Here is a 21,304-nt window from a genome sequence, read left to right as displayed (position 1 = left end):
CCGTTGTTTCAGGTACAGTGCTGGGTCTTGGGAATACGATACTGGGCCAGATAGACCTGGTCTCTGCTCTTATGGAGTTCATGCTCACTGTGAGAAATAAATTTCACACAGGTATTTATTATAAAGCACAGTAACTGTTATGGGGGGGCAGCATTTTCTAAGTAACACTCTCTAAAGCAGGCAGACATCTTCTTTCACTCAATATGAAAGATAGAAAGCCATATATTTCTCTTAAAGCTTTCCATAAACAGGGTCCTAACAGTCTACCTTGCTCCCAGGTCTAACACATTTTCCTTGCTAAAAATGTATTACATTTTCAGAAGTGAAGAATGGAGGCAAAAGCAAGACGCAAACCACTCAACTATGAAAAGGTCAAAATTAATAAATAGGTCCAGATGCTTGATGAGAATAGCTCCAGCTTTAGGGGCTGCTTAAATTAGAGCGATGTAGAAACAGAAGCTGTGTCCTGTGGTCTACTCTGCAACTAAAATGAATGTGGACTGACGCAAGGATCTGATCCACAGTGGTTCCTACTGAAAGTAGCTGGTTTGAGTCAGCGAGTCTTCACAGTAATGCAAACCCGAACCAACTGTACTTTGTATGTTGATTTCTAAACAACTAGGTTCTTCCTATTTTTATAGTGGGTATTTTTGACAGAAAAACACCATACTGATTTTAAAGTATTATTAAATAATCCCAGTTTTTTCTTCTTTTATGTTCATTTGCAAAGCACAACTATGTATTTATTAGACACTCTGCTAAGAACCAGGGAAAACAAAGAGGAAAACAGCCTGGTTGTGTTTTATTCATCCTTGTGGAGTGGGGGTGGGGATGCTACTGAAGGAAAGCAAGATCCATCACTTTCAAAAAAAAATCAGTGGTTATGTCAAAGTATACGGACATTCCTAAATCTTCAGATCTGTCTTATTCTCACTGTGGATCATTCACACATGTTCTCAGTTAAGAGCAGTTCAGTTAAACTTAAAAACCTAAACAGTTAATGAACACATTAAAGAATCTAAAAATTGAGTCCTTTTACACTCTAAAGATGACTATGCTTACTAGATTCCACAGTAGTATTACTTTTGCTAATAGGTATACAGAATCACGATTTTGTGGGATGCCTGGGTGGCGCAGTCCATTAAGCATCTGACCTGATTTAGCTCAGGTCATGATCTCAGGGTTAGAGAGGAGCCCTGCATTGGGGTCAGCACTCAACGGAGAGTCTGCTTAAGGTTCTCTCTCCCTTTACCCCTTCCCCCTGCTGTGTGTCCCCACACACTCTAAGAAATAAATCTTACCAAAAAAAAAGAGTGAGCCTTGTAATTCACACTTGAGAGAATGTCAAGGGTTCTTCAGTCAAATAAAGCTACACAGTAAATGAATTTTTGTAATTATAAAGTGTCATTCAATCTCAAACTATTTGAAAAGAGGCATGCTTCTCTCCTTCCCAAGACCTCTGTGGGTAATTTTTAATAGTCTCAGACCAGGACGGGGATAAATTTGTTAAACACTTAGGAGGATGACGAACACACGAGAGACAGGTAAGTATTCTGATTTGATTCCATCCCACTGACTATGAATGGGATTGACTACAAATCCCATCACGGTTGACTTTTTCCTATCATATACCAAGAGTCTACACTTCTATTTCAACTATGGTAGCACACACAGTAGGAAACCCAGCTTACCGCAGACCTAAATATCAACAATACGATAAATAAAAAGTGAGACTGTCATTCTTTGGCATGACCCACATAAAGCTAGTTCCTGAAAATGGAAAAAAAAGTTATATAGCCTATAAAAAACAAATACATCCTAGAAAGATTGCTAATTAAAGTTATTGCCATTCAAAATCAAATCTTGTTTGTTGTTTTCTTAGCAAATGACTAATTCCTTTCTAGTATGTATTTGAGGCGGGGGGGGGGGAACTAAGCAGGACTAATGCATTTGTTGGTTCACCTTCGGCTGACATCACGATACTAGAGCCTGGGAGAGCAACTTTGTTTAATTATGAGCAGGCTTGGGGCGCCTGGGTGGCTCAGTGGGTTAAAGCTTCTGCCTTCAGCTCAGGTCATGATCCCAGGGTCCTGGGATCGAGCCCCGCATCGGGCTCTCTGCAAAGCGGGGAGCCTGCTTCCTCCTCTCTGCCTACTTGTGATCTCTGTCTGTCAAATAAATAAATAAATAAAATCGTAAAAAAAAAAAATTATGAGCAGGCCCCTTTGGGTCTCTAGATACATAAAGTGCTTGTCAATTCAACTCTATCCATTGTCAGAATTTAGGTCATCCAAATGAAAGACAACACTATGATGGACAAGCAATTATTTACTTTATTTAGGCTGAATTTTTACCTTCCTAGTTAACAATGCCAATAGTTTTAAAACATATTTTCATTTTCTTAGGGGGAGTCACTACCAAGAGTGAGTTATGAACAGGCATATAGAGATCTGTGGCTCTCTCCAGTTTTCTTTCATATGTTCTTCCTTACACCTCGCATCTTTTACTTGAGAAAATTTTAGACAAGCAAGAGACTAAGGAAAGTTAAATCAATTCCCCAATAGGTAACTGGCTTTATATAAATTTCATTTCCAACTCCTGGAAATAATGACAGACACAAAATTTTATTTAATTTTTTAATAAACCATAAAATTTAAATATTCAAATAAAAAGAAACAAAAATAGATTATTTAAGCCCACACTAAATTCTGTGTTTATTCTTCCTCTGGGGATTGGGGCTTGACTTACCTGGGAAGAGAGCGGAGTAATACAGTTATGATGCTGGCGTAATAATGAACAAGTAACAACGGGCAATGGCTTGAATAAAATTTACTCTCAAATCTGGAAGTAAAGATCAGCAGCTCGCTTGAGCCCACTGCGGAAACCTCAAACTAGTCTTGTCTGTGGAAAACTACTATGCTTACCGTTCTTACCACACTTTCTTCTTCACAGCTTAGCACTCCCTGGCATTTTGATCCTTTTTGTTCACTGAAGCTCACTTCAGTCTGTCAAAACATCAAGGGGGAAAACCCCCAAACTGAATAGACGAATAAACACTTTTAATGTGAACAATCATATTCAGATCAACCTCTTTTGAAAAAATACAAGTCAGTGGGTTTTTTGTCCTTAAGTAACTCAAATATTGTTATTTTTTTTTTTTTTTTGCCTTTACTAAAATGGCACTTTCCATTTTATTGACATTTGCCAATGTTGAATTTTCTCACATGGGTACCTTGTTTTTCTTTTCGATTGAGGTTTAATCATTCCATTCCAGAATATCTGCTCTTTGCCTAACTTTATCTCCTTCTGTGAATAAATGCACTATTATTAATCAGTGGAAATGACAAAAGGAAAAAGGAAGCAGTGAGCACTAGCCGGCTCACGCTTGAACATTCGTACCATTTTTATAAGAAAAACATTCATGTTTATTATGGAATCTAAAACTATTATCGGATACTACTACATCTTTTAGCATATTCAAATGGGCCGACAGTCCATGTGGACAGCAAGCTCACAAGAAACAGTGCGATGCACAAGTAGGTTCAGCTGGTCGAATCCCAGCAGCGTGGTAATAAAGTGCAGCAAAAATTTCCTTACACTGAATAAGAACTCCAGGAACTTCTGAATATTTTTGGTAAAGTTGAGGAAAAGCTACTACAGTCAGGAGATCGATAATCTTTAAACTTCAAAGACCAGCTGCCAGGGGCCACAGTGAAATATTACACCAGAAGCCAATGAAAAACACTAGCTTGGAAAGGACTGGTTTTTTTCCAAAAGAGCGGAATTATCTTATATGGATGGTTAGCATACTATGATTTGACAGGCTTACAGTGATAAAACAGCAAAGATAAAGGATAACATTTAGCATGTAAAGAACATAGATTTAAAAAATCGGCAGCAAGAAATTCAACGATGGCTCCTGAGACAAGTAGTTATTCTACGTCCTCCATCTACTCCATGTCAATGACGACCCGCCTGAATGGTAACACAGAGTAAAAACAGTGATCTACTACTGTACGTGAGTCAGAAAGTACTGGAAAAGTGACAAAATCGTATGTTATTAAATGACAAAACATATTTAGAGGCTTTATTTAAAAATCTCTCACTGTTCATTATCAAAGTTACAAGATTGTTTGCATACCAATAGACAGACTGTAAACATAGGAAATTTTCATTAAGGAAAGATGGGTTTACTGTAATTGGATCTTTTACAAAAAATTACTGCAAGTTATTGATAACAGAATTTCTCTTTTACTTTCTTAAGTCTAATTCTCTAGAAAATTAAACCAATGTTTCCACTCCCTCGAGCTCAAGTTCAATCATGGTCACCTTAGGAAATACCCCTGTTTATTTGTTAATCAGAAATACAAATCGAGTGGCACATATTTCCATTTTCTTCTTAGGCCAAAGGTTTCGGCTTCATTATATTTTACAAGAAAACAGAAGACTTGCAGTGGTCCTGTGAAGTCTTTCATGTCGCAGCTGAGGTTTAATGACGGCAGTGGAGGAAAGCAGTGGTGATGCAGAGTAAGACCAGCCCAAGTGCCCTTATCTGACATGGAATCATCTTCCTGTTTGGCTTGCAGTAGTGTTTCTGGTCAGGTTGCCTCCACCACACCTGATTGAAGCAAAAGGGTGACATGCTCTGGTAAATCCTGTTTAGGGGTGATTCCGCTCAGGCAGAGAGTTGATCCTTCAGTCTGTCGGTTGCGGGATGATACTAATATGAAGAAAATTATCTGGGTAGCTCAGATGTTCACTCAGCCACTGCAGAGGTGTTTCCAACATTGGCTCAATTCCATGAATCATCACCTGATTCTTTTTCTCTCCATCTATTCCAGGAAAGAAATCCAACAATAATCAGGAAGGGTCAAGACAGAAGAAAAAACAATCTGTTGCCTTTTGAGAATCCTTGGTGAGGTAAATGGGCTTAACAGCTTTAACAGGTTAAACCTGGTCTGTCTCCTGAGCAGGAAATGTGGACATGGAGAAAGTTCAAATGTTGCAATATGTATCACCCAAAACAGAAACCTGAGGGTTGCAATGAATTCTGATAAAAATTCTGTTGCTATATGTGAAAGTATTCATTCTTTCTTAATTACTGTGCTTACCTAAGATTGACGTTAATGAAACTATGGTGAAGAAAACAGCCCATTGTACCCACTGACCAAAATTTATTTTAGTTACACATTAAAAACTGTACCATATGGTTATTAAATATGGCAGGTGTATGAAGTAGGTCAATACATATTTAAAATATGTAAAATAGAAACATGACTAGAAATCATCAAGAATAAGATCAGTGTTTGGGAAGATGTTTAACGAAACAGATGGGAGCCCTAGGTTAATTTTCAATCAAATTGTTCAAATATGTATCAAAGTTTTAGAGACAGGGAGTTACCGTTCTAATAAGAAGGAACTAAGAGTCTGACTCAGGATTCCTTATTTAGAGTCATGAAAAGGGATTTCTGTTAACACCCATTTGCTAATTAAAAGGGTGCTGCAATTCACACTCTTCTTTCAAATTCAAAATTTTCCACAGATTTAAGGTGCACTGTGTGTCTTTTATGATTCTGGTATGATGTACTGACAACTTTTATGGTAAACAGCAGTTCCCTCCTAACCATTTCGTTGGTTGTTATAGAAAAACAAAGAAAGCAAAACCAAATTCCCTTTTTGAGAGCAAAGGAAACAGAACCTTCAAGAACTTTGTGTCACTCATCTGGCACACTTCTTGGTTTGTCTCTGTTAATCTCTCCAAAATACAATGTCTAAACCTCTCAGCTTCCTGGAGACAAGAGTCAAGGAAACAAGGAGCTCATGGAACTGTATGAGAGGGAAATACCCTCTTTCCCCCACTTTCTGCTCTGTTCATCCCTAGTGCTCTCACATCCAGGCGAAATGGACTGATGAGGTATGAGGATAATGGCGTGGCAGACACCTGAAACAAGAGACCCTTTTAAAGAAATATTTAAACTCCCCCTTAGAAGTAGCACAGACTGACCATAAGAGAATACATAAAAACACTACAGAGAATTCATAAAATGATGCCAAATATACAAAGCTAAAAAACACACTCTCGACCCCAAACATAGGCGAGCAGAAGTCCCAAAACAAACTCCTGAATCACTGCCATACTTGAAAGCAATTTTGGAAAAAGACATCGCCTCCTAATGCTTCTCATTTAAAAAAATGCTTTCATGTTTTGATTTTTCTGATAATCTTTGTTGAATCCAAACATAGTTTTTACACAGCTGCAATCACTGTTAATACAATGACTAATTTTCATAATGATGGGAATCATCTATAAATAAAAGATTTAGCAATATACAGAAGACTACAGAAAGCATGGTATTAGTACTATGAGAATATTTTAAATTGTTGGTATTCAAATGGACAAACCCTCAGCTATCTGGAATGATTCATTCTTTGTAAGTTCTAGATTGCCAAGGTTTCAGTGCATTAAATCTTTCTTAGAATATTTGAAAACATTTCCGGTATAGTTCTCTTCATATTCTTATGTATATTTCTTTGAAATATTTTAATATTCTCAGAATCTTCCTCCTACTTAGCACTGAGTCAAAAAATGAGAGTTCCTTATCTATAAAATTTTTCCTTAAGCCAGAGCTACTTTTGGATGCCATGAAACAGAGTATGAGAAACAAGTCTCAACTCAAGATCCAAAATGTTGTCCTTAAGCAGTACTTAAATGTCGGAGCAAATACAGTATGGTGTACAATCCACTCATGCACAGTGTGTTTGAAAGGTAAAAGAACAACCCTGTTACGGAAGGATCGCTGGGAGTCTGAGTTGTACAACATAAGGTGGAGAACTTATTCAAATACCTTATCAAACAAGCCTAATAAATCACGTACTCAGAGCCCTAAAAGGCAGCACAGACTCTCTGGTTTAAACTGGGGCCACTTTCAATATATAACATAAAAGTGTCACTAACTAAACCTTGACAACTATGGAAATGCATCTAGGACTATCATATTCCCCAATACAACAGTTTAAGATCTTGAAAATGTATTTTGTCACTGCCTCCATTTATCCAAATACTTCAACTGTATACATTGATCTTTCTTGTTTTCGAACTTCCCCCATCAATACAACTGCCACCAGAGGAATACTCAGAATGGAACAGCAGTTCCCTTGGAACTCGTAACTGAAGTTTCCCTCCCATCACTATAACTCCAGCGCCGAGCACGGTGCCCAACACCTAGTAAATAGTTAATAAATGTTTTTATTGGATAAAACATTTTTGTTAAATGTTTGGATAATCTTGTTGCTGGCAGAAGGCACCACTAGAAGGCACTGCCAAAACTAATGTGTAGAGAACAGTTTCTGATGGTTGGCACTACTAAGTAGAAGAGCTCTACCTATAAAGGCTGTTTTGGTTATTAAAATAATATAAAGTCAAAATGTTTCCAGAGGAATTCCTCTTTCCAAAATGTTTCACTTAAATTTTTAAGCCTAATTATTTTAATTCATCTTGTAAATATAAGGATAGTCATTCATAAATACTTTGGGTTTGTAAATTAAGGATAAGCCAAGAAGCATATATGCTATCACCTGAACTCATGCTACCATAAAGGACAACAGAGCATGACTAGACATTTTGGTAATAACAGAACTAAAGAAACGAAGCAGTGAAAAATTAGCAAGATGTTTCTTGTTTTCCTAACAGTAGAAGGGAAACACTTATGATCTGTTAAAGTAAATTGTGTTTTTGGTAAATATGTTTTCATGTTTCAAAATGGGAATCTAGAATTTAATACTTGGGAACAAGAAATATCTCACTACAAAGCAAATGACTCAGGCGAAAATGTTACACCACAACTCACCCACTCAGATTTTTTTAAAAAGTAGTCTGATGCTTTAAAAGTAGGTAAACATTTGAAACAGTAATCAAGTGAACTAGTTCTATATGAAATTCTCTCATACAGAGCACTTTAGGGGGGTAACTCGATTCTGATATAATTTCTAACTTCTGGAAAAGTTCCAAGAGTAGTACAAGGAATTCCTCTTCACCCAGATTTATCAACTGCTTACATTTTACCCATCTGCCTTATCATTCTGTAGGCATACGATTATTTTCTTAATCACTTGAAAGTAAGTTAGAAATAGTGAGCCCTTTCCCCCTAAATGTTAGTGTGTACTTGCTAATAAAGATATTCGTTTACATAACCATGATATAGTCATCAAAATAAAAAAATTAACTTACATAAAACTGTGTAATCACTTCAAATTTTATCAACTATCCTAATTATTTTACTCACCTATCTAGAATCCAGTCCAGGAATCACACATGCATTTAACAGTGGATAGATTTTGCCTTTTTTAACCTTGACAATTTTTGAAAAGCACGTTCTTTTTTTGTAAAATGTCCATGTAGCAATTTTTAAGCCTAATTATTTTAATTCATCTTGTAAATATAAGGATAGTCATTCATAAATACTTTGGGTTTGTAAATTAAGGAAAAGGACAAAATAAAATCAGAGACACTATTTTCATTAGGTAGAGGAGGAATTCAATTCACTTTAAGAGTTAGATATTAAACCCCAAAAGATCATATATCAACTCAAAGAATATAAAATTTCATTTCTTATATTTATCTTACTTATATATCTAAGGGTTATAAAAGATAAAAATGTAAATATATCATATAATTTTATATTGTCATCAATAGCCTAATAAAAACAAACCCAATTCTTAACTGGCATCTACTTTAAAGTGAACATTTTTAGAGTTGTGTGACATTTTAAGAAAAATATATTTAGACAGATGTTGGTTGAATTATATATGGCAGCAAAAAGAAAATGTGTATTAGCCACACAAGTCATTAATAAAAATTATGAACTTAAAACAATGGTAACTTCTTATGTATATGTAAAAAAATTATACCTATACACAGTGTGTATGTATACCAAATATACACTATGAATATAACGATATACCGAATATAAATGAGACATGAGGGGACCTGGGTGGCTCAGTTGGCTGAGTGTCCAACTCTCGACTTTTGGCTCAGGTCATGATCTCAAGAGTTGTGAGACTGAGCCACAGGGGTCACGCTCCATGCTTGGAGTATGGAGCCTCCTTGGGATTCTCTCTCTCCCCCTCATTGACCCCCAAATAAACAAAATTTTAAAAATAACAAAAAGATTTAAAAAATATATAAATGAGCCTGAAAGGAATGAGGGCCAACACTGCACTGTTGGTTAAGGAGGTGCTACTGGAAGATGACCCTGGAGGCGGCAAGCTGAATTCCTGGTCAGGTCATGAAGGGCTCTGAGCAGGCCTCAGATCTCTTTCCGGGGGTCTTCTTACACATAAAATGAAGGCGTCTCTGTAGATCCACGGTTTGCAACCTGGCTGATGATCAGAATCATATGGGAGATTTAAAAATATATATATAAGCTGGGACCCTCTCCAGACCTTCTGAATCAACCTCTGGGATAAATATTCCCTTAAATAAATCTTATGACAATAAGGGTGTAGAATTTTTCCTTCAACAAAATCTTATGCAGAAAGTCGCCATATAATACAGGGGATGATGGGGTGGCTTTGGTTGATGTGGGATTGCGCGTCTCCCAAGTCCTGCTGCTTGCTGACTTACAACCCATGGTTCATTCCTGATATGACTCCATGGGTCAGTTTGTAAACCATGTTCTAGAATTGAGGATCACGAACAGGTCTTAGAACTCTAGTCTTTTATGCTTAAATAGCAATAGTTCTTTCAGGTTCAAATTAGCATAATTCACTAGTTTTGAATTCTTAGGCAAATCACTTAATCTTCTGAGTCTCAGTTTCCTCCCCTCATTCTGTGAATAAAGAATTCCAGGGATGCCTGGGTGGCTCAGTTGGTTAAGTGTCTGCTTTCCGCTCAGGTCATGATCCCAAGGTCCTGGGTTTCAGTCCCACATTAGGCTCTGTGCTCAGCAGGGAGCCTGCTTCTCCCTCTGCCTGTTGTTCGCTCTCCTTGCACTCTCTCTCTCTCTGAGAAATAAATAAATAAATAAAATCTTAAAAAAAAAAAAAATTAAAAAACAACAAAAAGGGTTCTAATCTCCAGGGTGGCATGGAGATTAAATGGGATACCCAAGGAGAACACTCAGCACACAGCCTAATACAAAGCTTGGACCTAGTAGACACCCAGTGAAATTAGGGACTTTCTTCCCCACTTCTCCTGCTCACTCCCTAAAAACACAAGAATGTTGAAAATTTAAAGCCAGTAAAATCAGTAAAGCCAAAAGACTAGTTTTTAAAAGATCATGGTTTAATAACAAGAAATAAACACTCATTGTAATTCTTTCCTGTATAAAAAGTTATGGTAATAAGGTAATTTTTTCAGTACTAAGATGTACCAAAAGACACATCAAAACCATGAATTCGATTATGTGATTAGCATGCAAAGGGCTGTGAGAATCTGGTCTAATGCAAATATACACTCTGAATTATTCAGTCCCATTATTATGTAGTGTGGCACATAAATTTTACAAATGTGCTAAACAAAAAGAAAAAGAAAAAAATGACAACAAAATGCAAAAACTCAATTATTATGTGAACAACAGAATGAATGACAGTTAAAAAAATTCCTTAAGCACTGTAAACCCTCTGAATTAAATTAGTAGTGCTCTCAAGATATATATTTAGTCAAGATATGTGTGTGTGTATATGTGTGTGTGTATATGTATATATATATCTATAGATATATATCACTGACAAGTCAAATGAGCCCTGCTGTACTACTGTTATGTTATTTAGTGGATTTTAGGTAATGTCCTTATTTTTTCTTTAAAGAGGAGAACATACAAATAAGGGGAAAAGACTTCCAAAATCTTCGTTATACATCTAAAAATATATCATAATTTGAGAACTGACCATATATGAGGAATCTGCCTTTTAGAGATTTCTATGAGCAATGGCTCAAATCCTCCCCATCTCGATCTACATTTTAGTCATTTTTTTGGCTAATTTTCAGTATGGAATATGACCTAAAGGTCTTTAAAAATAGGTTAGCTGAGATTCTAGAGAGATGCATGGGTTTCAATTTTACTTTTAATTAGTAATACTAAATATGTGAAATCTCCTTGAATTTAAAGGAAGCTAAAGAAATGGATGGTGTATCTTCAAAGATAAATGCTTTAATCAGAAAATTTCAGTCTAATTAATCTTTTTAGCGCATACCTGTAAAGATGGAATAGTAGAAATCTAAGGCTAAATGCTGTAACCACTGAGTTTAGCTTTGTGGTTTCACATTTATGTTTTGTAATTCAGCAGAAAATGACCTGATTTGTTATCTTGGAATGTATGATACTGAAGATAAAACTTTGGGAAAACACTTAATACTTCTGAAAAAGTTTTAAACAAATGAAGAGATGAGCTTCTGGATTACCACTAGTCTGAATGATTTTGTTCTGTCTGACAAATTCTTTAACCTCTGATATGTTCATTAGTAAACGCCAACTAATTGAATCCATCGACATGAAAAACCACAGGCAGAAATCTGAAGTGCATACATCATGCTGAAGGATTCTGACTCAGCCTCAGCAGTAACAGTCAGTGAGGTCAGGTCAAAGAGGGTTAAACCAAGCCAGGATATAGCCAAAGGAATACATCAAACGCTGATTTTAAAAGGGCAATTAATCTTAGACAGAAATGCTTCCTGGGGAATGAGATCTCAATCTTAAGAGCACACTACATGATGTAGCAGTAAAAATGAACATATACAAGCTTACAAAGCTTTTATCCTATGATCACAAACAGAAGGAGAGCGCTGTTTATCGGAGAAATACAAACCCATTTAAAAATACTTACATTAACTTCTTCCGGATCTATACTCACTTAGCAGTACAGGTCTTAATGAACATGTAATATCACAGTTAACATATACCACATATCTCTTTCCATGTGTAACTTTTATATTTTATATATCTTAAAAGTTATTTCTTCCCCAAATAGTTCCAGAGCCTTGGCTCTTAACATTCTAAATAAGATTTTCAAAACATGTCCATGTTAGTTCTTTCATGGACTTTTGCTTATAATCTTTACATTTCTTAATGAGGAAGACATAAACCAAACTTCAAACCAAAAAAAAAAAAATCTGCTAAATAATTAAAAGAGAATTGTATTAAATTAAGAGACTGTAAGACTATCTTAATAAGCTGATTAAAAGTCTCCTGGTAATTAGATAAAAATGTGATAAAAGTCAGAAATTTAAACTTATTCTTCTAAACTCAAAAAATAAAATAAACTTTGAAAATATAGATTCAAATGTTTTTGATCTGCTTTCATAAAATGACCCAGTGTAATTCCGGTTGAGTGTAATAGGAACCATTAATATTTGTCAGGTATGAATTACAGGAGAGTTCATTGTTTTATTTAAAATATAAGCAATAATTACAGTTTATATATGGTCAGAATGAGGTCCCACAGAACTGTTTTAATGAAGAGATGACTAGCTTTTAATCACCTTGATGTGTTATTATTTTGTTAAGGGAATTTTATTTTGTAATGTTAAAGATGAAATATTAATTGTGTAAGTGTCTACACCCACTTTTTAAAAAATAAGGTTAATTCATTTAACTTCTTGAGATTTACATAAAGAACAATAATTGAGAGGAAATCAGAGGCATCTTCTGACAGGTACAGTAATCTCATTTCCACTCAGGGAGAATAAGAAAAATTAACAGTTTATTATTTCTTTGACTTCACAAAAGACATATGTCAGTCGACTAAGTCATTAACAGGTTCTGTATCACCAAGATCAGTCCATTCTGTCTATGTGATGGGAAAACACAAAGATGAAAGAAGAGTGAAACAGTCAAGGCAAAGAATTTCACTCATTTTAGTTTAGAATTTGATGGCAGAAAAGAAGGTATTAAAAGTACCAAGATTAAACTAAGCCTAACAAACTGCTTCTGTCCAATCTTAAGCACAGTAGATTTTTACCCATGAGAGTTATATTTAAAAGAGCTTAAAAAAAAAAAGAGCTTTTTGAACTCCCATTGTGAATGACACTATATCATTCTTTCACATAAAATATGCATCCGGTGAGGGAGAGAGAACAATGAGTGTCAGGACGAGACTGAAAGGGCGAGTGACCAGTGACCTAGTGCGGCAGGCCAGACTCACAGTATCTCAGCAGAGCTATGAATGGGCCTTCAATGATTACTTGTGGATTGCCGAAACTTCAATTAAATGTGGGAACTACTGCTCAGGGTCTTCAATGAAAAACTTTCACTAAGAGCACCACTTTCAGACACCTCTGCCTTAAGATTTTTTTCGTCAAATGTATCTTAACAAGTGTATGATAATTGAGCTGGCTACTGAGATTAAGTAGATGCCCTAGCTTCTTTCTTTCTTGCCAGGGTCAGATTTCTGGCATATGCTAATCGTTTACTAAAAAAAAAGTACAAACCAGTGACCCAGAACTCTGGCCATAATCTGATTATATATAAGCAGTTACACTATCAGTTTATATTTTATCATAAATTTATACCTTCTGTGAACACGTCTAGTATCAAGTACCTGTCTGTGTAGAGTGGGATTATCAATAAACAAGAAAATAGTGCTTCTTTCTAACTCTATTTTATAAATTTCCTAAGAGAACAGTTCTTTATTAAAAAAAAAATTAACAAAACTGCAGGAAAAAAATGTTAACTATAAGACCTTGGAAAAATATGATTATGAAATCTCATTTAAACAAATACTTTGTTTAAGCCCTACAACCATCCTATGAGGCTAGTAGCAGGAATTATCCTTATTTTGTAGAATAAGAAAACTGGATCTGTTTAAAAAAAAAAAAAAAGAAAAGAAAAGAAAGAAAAAACAAACAACGAAGCGATCTTCCAAATGAGTATGAAGGTACAAAGGGATACTACAATGAAAATAAACTCTAAATGAGTGAAAAAAGAAGTACTGAAATTGAAAAACCTATTGTTCTTACTCTTAAACCCTCATTCTGATGCAATTTGGGGGTTTGCAGGGTTTAGGTTTCTGTGGCATGAATTTGAGAACTGAAATACCACCCCTTATGGAGGGGGTCAGCGTCAGCATGCCGACAGAAGTGCCCACTTCTGGCTCAAGCCTCAAATCACAAGGTATCAATCCACCAACTTCAATTCTAACACTCAAAGGATCTGCCTCCTATGAATAATATGAGATTTAGATGTTTCTTTCTCTAACTGCTCTATGTCTGGATAAAAATTTTAACATCAAATAGTTAATTCACTTTATAAACAACCTAATCTTATGTTAGAGTGAATGAGAAAAAGGTGAGTGTACCATCTTCTTTTACTTTTTGTAAAAAACGATTCCACTGTTTTTCTCCTACAAATAAAGCATTATAACTGTTTCTAATATTTTATTTCTTTCAGAGAGAGAGAGAAAGAGAATGAGCAGGGGGAGTGGCAGAGGGGGAGAAGCAGACATTTAATCTTACTGACTGAGCCATCCAGACGCCCCTAAAGTAACAAGTTTTTAAGTAAGACGATCCAAATGGGGTATAATTACCCCTAACCCTAGTTGTTGACATTATCTTCCAATGTACTAACCAAGCAAATAGGTCAATCACTTAGCTCCTCAGTGCTTTCTGCACATTTCTGACATCACTGAAAATTTTCTTCATGTGTATGGGAGAGAAGTTGAAAAATCTGGCTAGTCAATCTTTCAGAAAATAGAGTAGGGAAATTTTGGACGATCATTTTAGACCTGGCAACTTGCCCCTGGGTAGCCCCTACACAGAGGGATTCTATTTCTATGGTGCTCAGGCGGTATGTCTGACCTGTTCTCTCCTTTTCATCTAATTTCTGCTCATCTTTTAAGACAGCTTAGTCTTCACTACCTCATCCAGAATAGATAAGAACAATTCCAGGGGCTTCCTAAAATTCTTTGCATATCTTCATTCCTGCACACACCACATGTGGGCATCTTTCTGCCCATTCCAACTGTATCAAAGTTTCATAAAAGCAGGAACTACGTCTCACACCTCTTACTGTGTCCAGCGCCAGAAGTCAGTATGACGCAAAGGAAATGACTGACAAAAAATAAAGTCCACAACATCAAATGGAAACCAAAAGTTAAATGGGAGTTGGGAAGGGTCTGAAGGAGTAAATAAATTCCCAGGAAGCAAAGCAGAAATGGAAATGCAAAGAGCCAAGCGGCCAAAGGGCTGTACTTGTTGGTAAGAAAGATGCGGGAACCTTCACTGATTTGCCATGGCATGTAAGCCTTTCCCTACACATACACTCTATCTGTTCCCCAGCCCAACTGTGACAGTTGTGATCACCCACAACCCTGACATAAACTTACCAAAGTAAAAACAGACATTTTTATTCTCAGAAGCCTAACTTTGAAGGTTCTTATATATTACATTAGAAAACTGGGAAATAAAATGATTGGGCAAAGGTATTTTGTATTCTCTAAAGTAAAAGAATAATAGCTATGTTTTTAAATTTTTGTTGTTACTTTTTTGTAAGTTGTTTTTAATGAACAAAGAAAGAAGTATTTCACTTCAGGTCTGGTACAGAAGCTTAGCTCTGAGTCATTTTAACTACAGCTGACACCATGAAAAAAATTTACCTGAGCTCACCTTTGGTTACTGCCTGTTACCTTTAATTTGGCTAACTCCTCTAGCCACTTACAAAACAAAACAAAAAAGGGAACACACAAAGCAGCTCATCATTAGTTACTCCACAAGAACAATGACCTAAAGCACGTCTTCATAAATATTAGCACATTCTACTTTCATATGATGAAATAAGGCAAAATTCCTTCATGCATGAATCACTAGTTGTAAGGAGTAGTAGACAATAGTGCCACATAACATTTATGAAGTACTTTCTCTTTTTATCATGTGATGACAGCCAGTTCTTATCCACACACACCCAATCTTACAATCTTTCGCTTTCAACTGAAGTCGGGCACAGGTGTTTCAAAATGCTTCACATTTGTCAATACCACAGGTGTAATGAACCAGACAGTAAACAGTTCTTTACTGAAACAGTGACTTTATGTTTTGGACACGCACTCCCCACAGATCCCAAAACGACGGTTATTTTCCAGTATGAGGTTACAAAAGGAGAGGCAAACGCAAGTTTTTCCAAAGATAAGATACTGGTGTTAGAAATGTGGCCTCCTTTGGTATGAAAGGTACTATCAAAAGTACCTCAAAAGTAGAGATGCTATTTATATCATTTCAATGAAGCATGTGTACGTATGTGTGTACTCCAGTAGATGCAAGCGTGCGACAGCTAGGAAGAAGTCGGTCACAAACATACCCTCCTATAGCATCTGAAATTGCCTAAAAGGCAGATTTGTAGATTACAGTTTTGAGTGGCTACCTCACTGGTCCCCTTCAAAAAAAATGTAAGGGAAATCACATTGTCTATTCTCCAGGGATGGATGTACAGGTTGGGCAGCCTACAAATTCAGGAGAGAATAAAGAGCCTTTAAAAGAGTAAAACACTTCACAAATCTGTGTGCCATTATTGTGCAGGGCCACACTAATCTTGTATGTATTGTTGTTATCTGGGTGTAGGAATGGCAAAAGAGCACGAATGTACATTTTGACAAAGTGCGCCAGCTCAAAGCATGTGACTATTTTTTATTTTCATGTCTTATCGTCACAGCCACCATTTTATAAGTTCAACAAGAAAGTGGCCAGAATTATATACAGGAACATTAAAAAGAACAAAATGGGCAAAACAACAAGTGTTCAGTTCAGGTTCCTAAGATCATACCAGTAAATACTGTAGGGGCATGAGGGCAAGATCTGGTACTAAAACATAAATCACAGAATAAAGAGTTAGAAAAAAGCAAACATTTCAAAATGTTATTTTAAACTAAACAAGAAAGTTAAAAAGTTGAAGTGAAAATGAAAACAAATGGAAGCATGCTAAGGCAAACAAACAAACAAACCAGGAGATGGAGATCTGAGTTCTAAACCTAGTTCTAAACCTAGTTCTGCAACTAAGTTAAGAGACCCTTAGCTACTCATCTAAGAAATCAAGAGACTAAACTAAATTAACTTTAAGGTTCTATAATTAAAGATTCTTTAAAGATGTCAAATAATAGAATTAACACCCAACCAATTTCTTCCTATTCTGTAGTAAATCTCCCCTCATCACTCTGTGTTTTTGCTAATTTTGCTGCTGGCTGGGACATACACCATTACAGTACATTCTTCTTCCAAGGGTTTGGGTTTCTTTGTGATGTTCTCACTCAGTAGGCATGGATCTTACTTTATTTTTTTAAGGATTTTATTTATTTGACAAAGAGAGACAGCAGCAAGAGCACATAACAGCAGGGGGAGCAGCAGGGAGAGGGAGAGGGAGAAGCAGGCTGCCTGCTCCCAACTTGGGGCTCAATCCCAGGACCCCAGGACCATGACATAAGCTGAAGGCAGACATTAACCGACTGAGCCACCGAGGTGCCCCAGGCAAGAATCTTATAAAGAAGTAAATTTTAAATGACAGAAATTTTTTAAAGTATATTGTCAAAAATATATATAAGAAAAGAACAATAAAGGGGCACCTGGGTGGGTCAGTTCGTAAACTGACTCTTGATTTCAGCTCAGGTCATGATTTCACGGGTCCTGGGATTGAGCCCTGTGTCAGGCTCCATGCTGGGTGTGGGGCCTGCTTAAGAATCTCTCTCCCTCTCCCCCTGCTTCATGCTCTTAAAAAAAAAAAAAAAAAGAACAGTAACATAGCTATTTCAATATAAACTTAAATTTCAATAGCTCTTTTTTCTTTTTTAACTGAAGTAGAGTTAACATACAATATTCACTGTGTATATTGTGATTCAATATACACAGTGAATTCAACATTTATATACATTAGGAAATGATAACCACGGTAAGTCTAGGTACCATCTGTCACCATATAAAGTAATTTCAATTACTCTTAGTTGATAAAAGCATTTTTTAGTGTTCCTTAAGATACTACAAAGTACCAAAAAAGAATGAAAAATACAGTACAGAGTAATGAGTCACTGAAAGCCAATGCTTGCAGAGGGGACAGGTAGGAAGTGTATGAGTCTCATTTGTGTTAGCAATAAAAATGATTAATATCTTAATTATACTTCAAATGGAAAAACTATATTCCTAAATCCTTAAGAATGGGGTAAAACAGACATTAAACAGACTTAAAAAGAAAAACAAAAAATCAACCCTTACAGGTTGGAGAGAATGAAATAGAATGGTAAGATTATTCCTGAATCAACAGAAGTTACTAGGAGTTTCTCAGTGAAAGTTTCTGTAACCTTTGTTCAAAAATAGAAGTTTACTTAAATAGCTCTATAAGAAAATACAGGAAAATGGCAATACTGTTGTCCCTGGAGAGGGAAACTGAATTAGGGTTTGGTAGATATAGGTAGGCCGAGAGACTTTTCAATAAATTCTTTTATATACTTTCTGGTTTTGGAAAAATATAAAATTTTAAAAATTATTTAACTGAAGATAATACATAAAAAACTTTAACAGGGCCTCATCAAAATTAAATACTTTTACTTTTCAAAAGAAAATTAAGACATGTCATAAACTGGGAGAAAATAATTACAAATCATATGTCTGATAAAGACATATCCTGGGGTGCCTGGCTGGCTTAGTGGAAAAAGCAAGTGAATCTTGATCTCAGGGTTGTGAGTTCAAGCCTCATGTTGGGTATAGAGATTACTTAAATAAATAAAACTTAAAAAAAAAAAAAAAAGACTTGTATCCAGAATACACAAATAACTCTCAAAACTCAGTAATAAGATGAAAACTCCATGAAAAAATGAGAAAGGCATCTGAACAGACGTTTCACCAATATATCCACAAAAAATAAGCACATGAAAACATACCCAACATCATTAGTCATTAGAGAAATAAAAAATAAAACCAAGAGATACCACTGCACAACCAATAGGATGGCTATAATAAAACAAAAAAATGTCAAGGATACAAAGCTGGTAGGACTGTATCAGCCAGCCACTTTGCCAAAGTTTAGCAGTTTCTTAAAAAATTAAACATAAATCTATCGTGCAACTGAGCAATTCCATTCCCAGGAATCTACTCAAGAAACATGTAAATATATGTCCACAAAAAACCTGTATACAAATGTTCTTATCAGCATTACACATAAATGTGAAAATCTGGAAACAATCCAAATACCCAAATACCCAAAATATGATACACATACCTAACTGAATATTCAGTAATAAAAAGGAACAAACTACTGATATATGCTACAATATGGATGAAACCCAGAAACTTTACACTAAGTGAAAAAAAAAAAAAAAACAGTTGCAATCTCACATGACTCACATGATTGCATTTATGCAAAATATCCAAAAGAGGTAAATTACAGAGATAGAAAACAGACCAGTAGTTGTCTACAATGGGCAGTAGGAGCAGAGATTAGCTGCAAACAAGCACAAAGGAATTTTTGAAGTGACAGAAATGTTTAAAACTAGATTATGGTTATAGCTGTACAACTTATAAATTTATTAAGACTAAAATTTGAAGGCACAAACAATTATCTAACTGAAACTCTTACTGAAAACTAAAATTACACAGCAATAAAGATAGACTACGATTCTTCAACAGTATTAAAATCAAGTTAATGTTAACTGTGCTTGCCATGATTTGGTTTCAGGTAATGACACAAAGAAAGAATTCAGTATGTGAAATACTGAGTCAACATTTTTACCCTAGCACGAGAGATAGGAGAATGTGTAAGACACCATTTGTGCACACTAGAACAGCTAGATACAGGAATGTTATGTCCAGGAAAGGCAAGCACGTTTGATTAAGGGAAAAAGTTATAGTCATAGACCAAATGACTTATTTTGAGTTCTATATTCTTTGTTTAATCATTTAGGCTGAAATATCAAATTCCCCTAGTTCCACTAAGTTTCCAATTGGTGGTTGTTAGGCAAACTATTTCCTTAGACACTACATGCTTCTTGAACTGTGTGATATAGTTAATTAGTCACATAAGTAATAATATAGTCACCCAACTTACAATATGTTAATAAGAAACATACCATTATCTACTGAAGTTATACTGTTACAATATTAATATATTTATTAATGCCTTACCTCTTTCCATAAAGGATATAAAGTAGCAAGTTTAAAAATTTCTCTATATAACAAATAAAATCTGTATAACATATTAATAAATATAGTAACAGTCCACTGAAATTTCCCCAATAACCTGGTAATAAATAAAACTATGATTGCAAGTCATTCAGTAATAGGGTGATGATCAAATCACAGTACGTTGATATGAAGGACCATAGTGCTATTTAAAAAACAGCTTTTTAAAAAAAATTTTTTTAAAGATTTTATTTATTTGTTTAAGCAAGAGATTGAGCGAGGAAAAGGTCAGAGGGAGACGCAGACTCCCCATGGAGCTGAGAGCCTGATGTGAGACTTGATCCTGGGACTCCAGGATCATGACCTGAGCTGAAGGCAGTCGCTTAACCAACTGAGCCACGCAGGCGCCCTAAAAAACAGCTTTAAAGTATTCTTACTGACTAAAACTATGCTCATGTTGTGCTAGGTTAAAGATGAGGCAGGAAATACAATTTTACAAACACATACACACCCTTCCCAAATACTCAAGTGTCCATATGCATGTGTGTGTCAGCTGTGGGCTCTGTGAGTTAGGGGATGATAGGATTTTTCTTTTTTTATTGTTTCTGCATTTTCTTTGTGTTCCTTATATTGCAATTAAGAAAAACAGAATTCAGCAATTTTTATGTTTTTCCCTTTGCCTACAGGAAATTAACTTTAACCTAAGCTACAAAACGAGGACTATGAAATAGGTAAGTTCTTAATTGCACATGTGAAATGTCAATGCCTAAGCGAACAATGCTGAAACATTAGGAAGTGGTAGAAAATCCAAACAAAATACTTATTCTGTTATCCAGCATTCTGAACTTTAAAATATTAACCAAAGGTAAGAAATTTTTTTTTTTACTATCTCTTATTCTTTTAAAATGAGGAGACACAATGCAAAATGTAAAATAGTATTTACCAGAACTGAACCCACAAATGAAAGACCCAGGGTACCAGAGTGGTAAGAGAGTAATTAAAAAGTAGTATTATTTTATTTTGCCAGAGAGAGTCAATTCCTTATTTTGTTAGTGTCAGTAATTTATAAAGTATTAAATTAAATATTAAGTGCTTCTGTTTCAAAAGATTGTTTCCTATGAGATAATGAAAATATTTTCCTCAAGTAACCAGTAAATGTTATTTATAAATGCAGAATGCTTATGTTATACCTCAGTAACAAGAAGAAATGAGTAATGT

At 35.4% G+C, this 21,304-nt stretch overlaps 1 protein-coding gene across 8 annotated transcripts in view; it reads right to left on the bottom strand.

Annotated features, from left to right (window-relative positions):
- Nucleotides 1-2,622: 2,622 nt before the first annotated feature.
- ATG5 (autophagy related 5) overlaps nucleotides 2,623-21,304 on the bottom strand; it is a 126,254-nt gene continuing 107,572 nt past the window's right edge. For 3 of the 8 annotated variants that reach the window (XM_004753436.3, XM_004753437.3, XM_013056650.2), the window contains one exon: nucleotides 2,623-4,832. In XM_004753436.3, coding sequence (XP_004753493.1) covers nucleotides 4,696-4,832 — 137 coding nt within the window. In that variant the 3' untranslated portion in view covers nucleotides 2,623-4,695. Of the gene's footprint in view, nucleotides 4,833-8,708; nucleotides 9,379-17,666; nucleotides 17,686-21,304 lie in introns of those variants that run through there. The other 5 variants (XM_045080255.1, XM_013056651.2, XM_013056649.2 and 2 more) reach the window with 4 other exon arrangements.

The sequence above is a fragment of the Mustela putorius genome, unplaced genomic scaffold, assembly GCF_011764305.1.
Source record: "Mustela putorius furo isolate JIRA1106 unplaced genomic scaffold, ASM1176430v1.1 tig00000450_pilon_pilon_pilon, whole genome shotgun sequence".
NCBI lineage: Eukaryota > Metazoa > Chordata > Mammalia > Carnivora > Mustelidae > Mustela > Mustela putorius.
This window is presented reverse-complemented; position numbering and strand designations above follow the sequence as displayed.